The sequence below is a fragment of the Rhinopithecus bieti genome, unplaced genomic scaffold (genome assembly GCF_001698545.2).
Source record: "Rhinopithecus bieti isolate Rb0 unplaced genomic scaffold, ASM169854v2 scaffold_30927, whole genome shotgun sequence".
In the NCBI taxonomy this organism is placed as follows: domain Eukaryota; kingdom Metazoa; phylum Chordata; class Mammalia; order Primates; family Cercopithecidae; genus Rhinopithecus; species Rhinopithecus bieti.
In genome coordinates, this window is record NW_016813672.1 from 982,134 (window position 1) to 992,975 (window position 10,842).

The following is a 10,842-nucleotide window of genomic DNA, read 5'->3' on the forward strand; positions in this document are numbered from 1 at the left end:
TTCCAAGTGAATTCAAATTCTCTTTGTTCAGCAACCTCAACTGTCAAACTGACAAACTCGCCAACACTTGGTCTTTAAGAATTGGTTAATACTTACCTGAATTATTCTTACCATTTGTGCTACTGCCAGTACAGCCCACTTCCTTTCTTCTGTACCAACTGTGAAACTGTGTAGCTCATCTCTTTTTGAAGGGGCTTGTCCTTCTTTGGAATTCAGTTTACTTGGTCACCATGAGCAGTGTTCTGATTTATAACAAAAAATATAATTTTGTAGATGATTAGGCTTTTTCCTATTGTTAGGGCAAAAGTAACATTTTTGAAGTGTTTTATTTCGTAGAAGCAGAAGCCCAGAGCTATAGAAAGAAATAAGTATAGTTTCATTTATTGAGCTCCTATTACCAGCTGCTGTGATAAGCAATTTATAAACATTTATTCTCAACTTCACAGCCACATCAAAGGCTAGGTATTATTGCTCCTATTTTGCATGTGAACAACAGGCTTTTTCCAGAGGTCAGAGAGTCAGTGTCAGAACAGGGATTCACACTTAGTTTTGTCTGATTCTAATGCTGAGAATTTGTTCTTTCTGCTACTCATTGTTGCCTGTGGAACCAAAGAGTGGAGAAGTTGATAAAATAATCATGTAGCAGTGGTATAAGTGCTATTTGTAGAGGTAAACGTAGGATCTACGGAAATTTTTTGAAAAGGATCTCCAAACTAAGAGAATCAAGAATATCTGCCTGAAAAGGTGGTGTTTAGAATGCTTCCTGATGACTGAGTAGCAATTAGGTGTAAAGGAAAAATGCAATATGCAACACTTTGTGCCCACTCAGCTTCTTTTGAATAACTTTCTGTATATATTCCACATTATGGTTCTCTAGTAATAGCTAGTATTTGGTCTCCCTTTTTGCTATGTCATAGGCATGTGACTTAGCTCCACTAGTTAGATACTCCTACCTGAGGTTTGAATTGGAAAGAGACCATACGTGGAGCTCTTTCCTGTGAAGGTAATAGAGTACACTAGAGAGGCATCCCAACTTCAGAGGCAGTAGAAAAAGAAGTCCTAGCGGCAGTGTTCTATGTTCTCATGTTGTACGTCCTTCCTGCCAGCTTCCATATATGTGTCCACTATTAGTTGGACATGGCTTGGGAGCAGATCAGTGGCCTGATTTGAGTATCATTCTTGGCTACTTGGCCTTCAGCACTGATTCTCTGTCTTCACCCACCTGGGAAACTATTTCATTTCCATTAACAAATGTACTTGTTGCTTAACTAAGCTAGAGTAGATTTTGTTGATTATAATTGGACATCTTGTCTGAAATAGGGGCAATCCAGGTAGAGGGAAAAACTGGCAAAACTTAGAAGGGGAAGAAGATGAAGCATTCTGGAAACTGGAGCTGTGAGTGATTTAACGTTATTGGAGTGGAAAGTAGGTGACAGACAACACTGAAGATGTTGACAGGCCTCATATATTGGACATAGAGTTATTTTAATCAGGAAGGTGACAGGATCATATCTATGTTTTAGGGAAATTACTCTGGTAGCCATGTAGGAAGTCAACTAGAGGGGGATATAAGTGAACAAGAAGCAAGGAAACGTATTAGGAGATAGTTGTAGTAATAACAGTGAGAAATTCTGAGTCCCTGAATCAAGTCAGTCACAATGTGGATGACGAGTACGTGACAGAGAAAGGAGAGATGCGAGATAAGGGAATTTAAGATGTTGATTGATTGGATGTGTGAATGAGGAAGAAAAGAGGTTATGGAATGATTCTCATGATTTGGGAGATTAGATGAATGCTAATACCACTCACTGAAACAGGGATGCAGAGGAGGTGGGAATGTAGAGTGAAAAATGAGGAAATCTGATATGTTGTAATAGCGAAGTCAAAAAGAGATAAACGGTAGGCAACTGAGTACATAAGACTTGAATGGAAGACACAGATTTCATTGTTGATAATGTATAGGTGACTGTAGACAGCTTGATAATAGTGACATCAACCAGGTGGAATATTCCTATGAGAAGAGAAGGGGGCAAAGGTTACAACCCTGAGTAATAGCAACATGGAAGGACTGGTTGAGGGAAATGGGGAATATAAAATAGACTGAGAAGAAATAAACAGAGAATTAGGGGGAATATAATAGTATCATCCATGCCAATACATAAAGAGATCATTTTGATTTTGTTCCATATTGAAATGTGTATTTAAATATGACTACAAGATATTTATTGGTGACCTTGGGAAGAACATTTTGGTAAAGCAACGTAGCCAAGTAGAGGAGTTCAATAGTGGATTAAAGGCCACTCTTTTCAGTCACTAGGGTGTGCAAGGAAGAAGAGAAGTGGGTCATCATCTGAAGCAAGATGAGAAGGTAAACAATCACAAGGTCTGATGCATTTCCTTTGGTGCAAATAGCATAGAGGCAAAGACCCATGGGAAGTCAAAGAACTGTAGGGCTAAGGGTTAGATGAATCATCTGTACTGACCTTGAAGTTGTTTAGGATGATAATATAACTTGGGGTGCACATGAAGAATAAGCCAAAGGCCAAAATCATTTATGAATGTGAGGCAATTACAGATAAGTCAACAGGCAAAAATGGACAAGCAGGCAGTGCATTTTGACAGTATTATTAGATGAGAAGAAATTTTTTTGCCTATTGTCATGTTTTAATTTTAATTTTTTTTTTTTTTTTTTTTTGATGACGGAGTCTTGGCTGTGTTCGCCCCAGGGGCTGGAGTGGCAGTGGCGCGATCATCGGCTGCCAGCTGAACTCCTTCCGCAGGGTCACAGGAGCCCCCCATTCTCGACTGCCTCAGCCCTACCCGAGTAGCCTGGGAAGCTAAAGGCGCCGCCAGCCACACACAAAAACAAAAAAAAAAACACGACCCGGCTAGTTTTTTTTTTGTATTTTTAGTAGGACGGGGTTTTCACCCATGTTAGCCAGGATGGTCTTGATCTCCTGACCTCGTGATCCACCCTCCTCGGCTCCCCAAAGTGCGGGGATTCACAGGCTTGAGCCACCGCGCCCGGCCTTAATTTTAATTTTACATTGACGATAGTTGTACATATTCATGAGGTGCATAGTGATTAATTGACGATAGTTGTACATATTCATGAGGTGCATAGTGATGTTTTGATATATATATATATATAAAATTTATAGTGTTCAGATAAGGGCCATTAGCATAGCCATCATCTCAAATGTTTATTATTTCTTCGTGCTGAGAACATTCAGGGGGAGGGATTTTTATATGTGGGCTGTAATTGTAAGGACTGACATACCTTTTCCTTCTAGGCTTGTGGTACACGGAGTGGTATTATCAGGAGATGGGACAGTGCTCTGGGGAGAACTTGAGGGTGTTAAGGGATTCCTTACTTTATATGAGGGTCCTAGGGAGAATGGTGGCAAAGTCAGAGAGAGAGAAAAGCGGTGGGAAGATGAATGGGGAGAAGGAAGAAAAGTGCAGAAGAATATTGGGAGGAAAATGTGGACAAGACAAAGAGAGAGTATTGGAATGATTTTGATGTGAGACTGTGACCAAGGATGACAGGATATAGACCTACTGGGTTGAGCCTCAGGGTTTTCATTTTATCTCTAATTAGTGTCACTAGTTCCTGTGCAAGTCCCAGTGAGCCTGCAGCCACCTACTTTGATGGTGGTCTTGGAAGCGTAAAGATGCTGGCTGACATTGACAATGCTTAGATGTAAAAACAGAATATTGGTGGGAAGTATGGTTCTGCGAAAATCTCAGGCAGATGGGATTTTTAAAATGCCCTGTTTTAGAAGATTGACACAGTACTACTTTAACGTGGCCAAAGGATTAGGCAAATCTCTAGATTGAGCCAGCTGTGAACAAAATTGTTCCAAATCCCTTCTTTGTTTAAAATAAATGCTGAAAACTCACATTTATGCTGGAAATTAACTCTGAGGAGCTGGCAGAAGTTTTTATACAGGGAATGATCATGAAATTCTTTAGAGGGTCTTTATTCATTCATTTCTTTATTCATTTAGTCAAACAGTTCATTAAATGATTTATTGAAACACTGATTGCCTATGACTACAGACCTACCCAACTGCACAAATAATGTTCTACAGACACAGTTTTAAGCCATTACAAGTGTTGAGGAACTTCAGAAGTTTTGGTGAAATATACAAACTCTGAGAAGGAAATCATAACGGTATATTACTTGAACAGGCTGTCTTCATACCTGGGATTGCGGAACTACGAAACTCTTAAGTAACCTTTTCCCTCAAGCCATATACTAGGCATTGTGATTTAACAAAAATTTTCTTTAGTGATATTATATATTTTTCTGTGTTTTTTGCTTACTTTGTTGTTGATGACACTTTCTAGTCAGTAGTAGTGGCTAAAAAACAGGTATTTATGCAATGGAGGTTTTGTCAACCTGCCATTTTCTTCAGATTCAGAAAAAATCAAATGAACCCTTGTTCTTTGCCACATGGAAGGAAAATCCCAGTCTAGATTTCTGCATATCTCTGTGGGAAGGAGACATATTTTTAGGGTTATTTATAGCCTAACATCCACGGAAACATGGGACTTAGAATTTTCTCTTTGATTCCCTCTTTCAAGGAAACCACAAATGCCAGTCTGTGGCATGTAGGGAAACTTAAACTGGAGGCACACATGTCACAGGAAGAAGATTACATAGAACATTCCACATCTAACAGTGTAGAAATTATATGTGAACTTTTCTGTTCTCTCAAGTCCTCTTGGCCACCCAGGGGGATCCTATGGGTCTTTTACGCAGCTTTCTGCTTTCTAAATGTCTTCTTTCCTTTTATCTTCTTTCCTTTTCCTTCTTTCCTTTTATTAAGACATTTTCTTAATCTACTTTCCCCCCCAAAGGAAAATAAAGTCAAAGACAGACCAACAAACAGGCTTTTCTTATTTCATGGAAAACAATTGGGTTTTCTGTTGCTATTTGTGATACAATTTCTGAGTCTTATCTCTTGCTCTTTATAATTTATTAAAATATTTTATCAAAAAAGAAAAGTTCTCCTTTGAAAAGACTACAGGTATTAGCTGCTTAGAAAATACATAATTGTATCACCTACTATATTTGCATTTGGTTTTACAAAAGTTAAGTTCTCTAGCTCGCTGAACTATCTGAAACTGAAATCCTTTTATAAACGTGTATGAAAAGGTACATTTTTCAGGCAGCATCATTTAAATAGGTATAAGGCAGATGAATCTGCACTTTTTTGTCTGTTTTTCATAAACTTTCCTGGATGTCACTTTTCATTTAGTTCTTATTCCTATCACCACTTCACTGGTGTTGCAAACTGGGATATTTTACTTTCTAGGAAAATTATCTGAATATTTTTTTCCATGGATACTAACTTAATATGTAAAGTTTTGTTTATGAATTGACAAAAATATATTGAACAACTACTCTGTGCTATTCTTTAGGGAAATGGAATGAGTTGATAGTCTGCAAGTACATTTTGAACAAATAGTTATTGAATTGAGTATAACAAAGTTGTTCTCTTGAAGGCTCTTTAGATCTTTCTAACATGCACATTGAATGCATTTAACTAGCTGATCTAGCCTCAAAGTTGGCTTTAGCCAATATGTTCAGAATCAATACACGGTGATCTTGTTTGGTAACTGGGTTCTTCACTTTGTGGGACCAAATGTTTTAAATGAAAAGTTAAGTTTATGTTTAACTTAAACATGAATGTTTTAAAGTCATATTTCCTAGTTTTAAAGCATGTCACCAGACTGGAATCCACAGAGATAGTCCGTTTTACTGATGTCAAACTTAAAATTTTGTTTTGGCCAAAATTATTCTTTACTATAAGAAATAACTGTCTAACTTAATATCATGAATACACTCTGAGGCTTAAATGAAAGATACCTTTGGAAATATGGCTAAAAACCACACCAAAACCCTGTTCTGGGTTTTTTTTCTTTCTTTCTTTTATCTTTTTTTTTTTTTTTTTTTTTTTTTTTTTTACAACAGTTTATCCAGTCAAAGAAATGATCCACAGCTATATATAATTACATGGAATATAGCCTCATCTGATCAGAAAATTTATCAGATCAACTTTTTTTTTTTAAGCCATGCTTTCCAGTGACATAGACAACACTACAAAATCAGCCAACCTGCAACCTTCATTTGGCTCACCATATACACATGCTCCTCGACTTACAATGGGGTTATATCTCAATAAACCCATCTTCAGATGAAATAGTATAAGTTGAAGATGCATTGAATACATCTAACTTGTTGAACATAGTAGGTTAGTTTAGCATACCTTACATGTGTCCAGAACACTTATATCAGCCTCAAAGTCATCTAACACAAAGCCTATTTTATTACTAAGTGTTGAATATCTCATGTAACTTATTGAGTACTGTACTGAATGCATATCATTTTTTATCATCATTAACTTGAATAATCATGAGTCAAACGCTCATTAAGTTGGGGACCATATTACTTAAAATATACTCTAGAGACTCTTAATAGGAAAAGATGCTGTTTTTCTGCTTTCACTTAATTAAATTAATTCAATTCAATTCACGTATTCATTCAACAAATATTTATTAAGCACCTACAATATGCCAGGCACTGTGCTGGGTGCTGGGGATACAACTGTGAACATGATAGACACAGTCCCTGCCCTCAAGGAGCTTACAGTCTAGTAGTTATACAGACAAGTACACAGGCAATTACAACGCAGTATGGTAAGTGCCGTGATGGGCGAAAGACATTAAAAAGGGCACCTAACTCAGTCTCACAGGCAGGGAGGTGGTGGATAGCCATGGAAATCTTTTCAGGGCAAGTAAAATTCAATTTGAGTACTGAAGGATGACTACAAGTTAGTCAGATAAAGAGGAGACAGGGAGGAGTTACGCACTGAGGAAATAGTCTATGCAGTGCTCCATGTGCTGCTTTGGAGGTTCATTTGCTGACGGGAGTAGCTGGATAGAAGTGAGAGAAGTCCTGGAAGAAATAAGCAAGGGCCAGGTCATGAAGGGGCTCATGTGATCTTCTCAAGAGCTTGAAATTTTTCCTGAGGGAAGTGTGTGTGTGTGTGTGTGTGTGTGTGTGTGTGATTTATACTGTTTAAGATTGCTCTTACTGCAGCACAAAGATTGAATGGGGAATGGGATCTTGAGAGTTGATGGAAGAAAATCAATCCTTCAGCTTTTCCAACTTTATTTTCCATAATATCATACTCTGTGCTCTCACTAGCCCATCTAATGGCATTCATTCCTTAAATGAGCCATTGATGTTCATGGCTTTGGGCCACTGCTCACTCATATGGCTCTTTACACATTCTCCTCCTATTAAAACTCAACTCATCCTTCAAGACCAGACTTCTGAAATCATCCTAACTTGTGCTTTCTGCCAATACCCTAAGTACATGATTTTTATCTGTATTAGAGTACTTATTTATTATTTCAAATGAATCAAACCTTCTTTTGAACCATGTTAGTTTAATTCATACCTAAGGTGATTTTTATAAATAAACATGGGTATAATTTTCTTTACAATTTCCAGTTGAAAACAAAGCCTAATTCTTCATTTGCTATCTACCCCAAACTATTATGAATGCCTTCATATGATTTAAAGGGAACAATGGGAATAAGGGGAGAAGCCCAAGAGACACACAATTTTATGCAGCAAAATACAGTCAAGTAAAATTTCAACACACAATTACAAGGTATGTTGTAGTTAGGACAGTGATTCATTCCCCAACTCAAAGACTCCATCTTTGACAATTTAATCTGTTAATGAGTCAAAGATCTGAAAAAGAGGGGTCGCTTAGTATGCAAAAAATAATGAGGGCTAGCTACATTTTCCACTATGGCCCACGACTATTACAATCTCTCTTATAGTCTTATAATTTCTCAAGTAACTTTTATAAGGATAAGAAAAAACTTTTAAGCTCTGTAGATATTGTAAGAACATCTGCTGTTTTATTATTTTGGTGGGTACAAAACCACAATTTTGTACACAGAAGATTATAAATAATACTGTTAACATGAGTGACCCATAGTCTCTTCTGAATCTACACTGCAGACTGGTGATTGAACCTAAACGTTCTCTTCCTTTTGCTTTTCTTCCTGGTTGTTAGACAAAAGCAATCTGTGAACCAACTCATGTGACAGAGTGAAGTTTACAGCAAACAAGAAGATGACCAACAACTTTTATAAAAAAAAGTCTCTAAAGTTTATTACAGTGATGGCATTTATATCAATTATTGCAATGTATTGTTCCCTAAGATGGTTAGAAAAAAGAATTGTTGTCCTCTACTGAATTTACGTCAGTTAAAAAGCAAGCATGTTTCAGTATTTGTTTTCTCCAAAGTAAGTGTAAATACTTCCTTTTTTTTTTTCCCACAGGATTTACATGTTTGTTCATTATTTTCTTATCACAGTTTGGTGATTCGTTTTCTCAGCTGGATTTTCTTCCATGGACTATATGGGTGTTCTGGAGACACAGGTTAGCATGTTCACGGACTTCTATAACTATTTTATCCTTTCCGGTGAAGACAAAGGCCTTTCTGAGCAAGAACTTCACAGTTTAATGCGCTAACTCGCAAGTCTGATTAGTTTTTGAGTCCACTCGAATGAAATTTGTTGCTGTTAATACGCCCATCCCAGATCCCTCCCCCACCCACTCCCCGAAAAAAACCTAAATTGTGAGTTTTCCTGATATAAAATCTGAGTTTGGGTTTCCGAGCTGAGCTCATGCACACGTTGCTGCTGCTGATGTCCGGCCAGCCCGTTAGGACGGACTTCCCGTTCTCAGCCAAAGGATTGGTTTAGCAAAGACCCGCGCGTGGCGTGTTCCTCAGGGCTGCGTTTCCATCAGTCACCAACACAGTTTAATTAAGGCACTCAATTATTTTTTTGGTTTTTATGGTAGGTCCGATGCAATGACAGCCAATCCTGAACTTTGTCTGATTGCAGTTCCAGCGTGTACAGCCTTTGGGCAGTCAGGTGTCAAGACGCGGCCATTCTCTCCCACACTCCCAGTGATGGATAATCTGGCTTTGTTTCTTATGGCTTCAGAAAAGGTCAGCTGGGTTGCATGGAAAGGAAGCAGAAAGAACGTGGAGTGTTACCATATTTCTGTTTCTTCAACAAAATGTTCCACAACAAACACCGAAATATCAATAATTAGACATCTGCATTTTTTTCCATGTTCTTTTGGTCATATGAAAACTGCTTATCCAGGGAAAGGAAAGCTTAACTACACCGAAGAATGACTCTGTCTAGAGTTTGTGGTCCTACCTGCGGAAAAACTCATTCTAAAATCATAATATTTAACTACTGTTAGTAAATCTGGGCAGGAAACATCTTTTAACTTGCTGCACTGTATATCTTAGTACTTCTGGATGAGCTTAAAAGTTCTTTTATGTTTGACAACGTTCTTTAGATAGTATTTCCTTGTTATGAAATGTCTTTACAGTGCAAGGATTAGACTCCTAGAACTAATGAAGTACCTAAACAAACTATATGTATAGACTTCGTGACAGATCTTCCTGTTTTATAACACAGACCTATCCACAGACACTTCATTCATTCATACCGGTTATAGACATGACCCAGAACAGCACAATTAGTGACATATAGTTCACTCTATGCAATTATGGACACTAAGGCTCCATATTTTAAGAACTGTATTTAAAAGGGGTGCACTGAAAAGGGATATGTTTCAAAGCCAACTGAATGGTCATCACTGGGGAGCCTCCCATATTGAGGTTAAAGAGTCAGGGAACTGAAATCAGTAAATTCCTGTTCCTTATCCACTAGATAGCAGATAACATTATACAAAGGAGAAACAGGCACTGTTATTATGTTAGTCTCATTACTGTTCATTCACTGTCTAAATTCTTTCTAGTAGCTAGAATTATAACTTAAGAGGAAAATAGGGTAAAGTAGCGATTCCCTAAGTTTGTTATGACTTAGTTCATAACTCACAACTCATCATGTATCTAATTCCCTGTTGTGAATTCAAGTTTATCCAAATCTTTAGGAAATTCCATCGCTGTGTTTATTCTGCCCTGGAGCTTAAATATTAGAATAATTATATATTAAGCAATGAAATCAGTAACTAGTGTAAAAACTGGTGGAATAAAAATGTTTACAGATCAGTTACTCTGAAAACTTCAGAAAGTTGAAGTCAAATTGCTAGTAATGACATATAAGTGACAAAATCAAGGTCAATATCACAGTTCTGTTTCAGTAAACAGTCTTAAAAATTAATGCTTATCATCATAATCAGAATTGGGGATACGGTCTTTACAGAAACATGGATCGCTTTTATATTTAGAAATCATGGAAATATAACGAGGATTTTAGAGAAAAACAACACTTCTACCTGATTATCTTCTATTAGCCCCTTGAAATCAAAGTTCTTCTGACTTTTATTTGTCACATAATAGGCACTCAGTAAATATTTGTTGAGTGGATGAATAATCTTATATAGGAAGATACCTTTTCTCTTTCTTGTAAATGAAACTGATAGGATAATATTCTAAAATTATTAATAATTTATCAAATCTGTACACTAAAAAGGGTAGATTTTATTGTATGTTAATGGTACCTTAAAAATGTAAATGAATACATTGCCCACTATTTTAATCAAGAACCTCACTCATATAGAATAAACTCACCAAAGGAACTAAAAAGGATACATGGTTGCAGTAGTCTCGTTTTTTGAAGTGAGACTCTTGGGAGATTGTTTTATTGGAGGTGAATATTTTTCTACTCAATATTAGAGTACATATGCTTTTGGGTATGTGTATAAAAAGAAGCATCAGCGCCGGGCGCGGTGGCTCAAGCCTGTAATCCCAGCACTTTGGG

At 37.1% G+C, this 10,842-nt stretch overlaps 1 protein-coding gene across 3 annotated transcripts in view; it reads right to left on the reverse strand.

Annotated features, from left to right (window-relative positions):
- Positions 1 to 6,548: 6,548 nt before the first annotated feature.
- The window catches only part of GRIA4 (glutamate ionotropic receptor AMPA type subunit 4), a 399,983-nt gene continuing 395,689 nt past the window's right edge, over positions 6,549 to 10,842 (reverse strand). Inside the window, exon 17 of one of the 3 annotated variants that reach the window (XM_017848864.1) lies at positions 6,549 to 9,055. In XM_017848864.1, the coding sequence (XP_017704353.1) occupies positions 8,891 to 9,055 (165 nt within the window). In that variant the 3' untranslated portion in view covers positions 6,549 to 8,890. The remainder of the gene's footprint in view (positions 9,056 to 10,842) is intronic. The other 2 variants (XM_017848866.1, XM_017848865.1) reach the window with 2 other exon arrangements.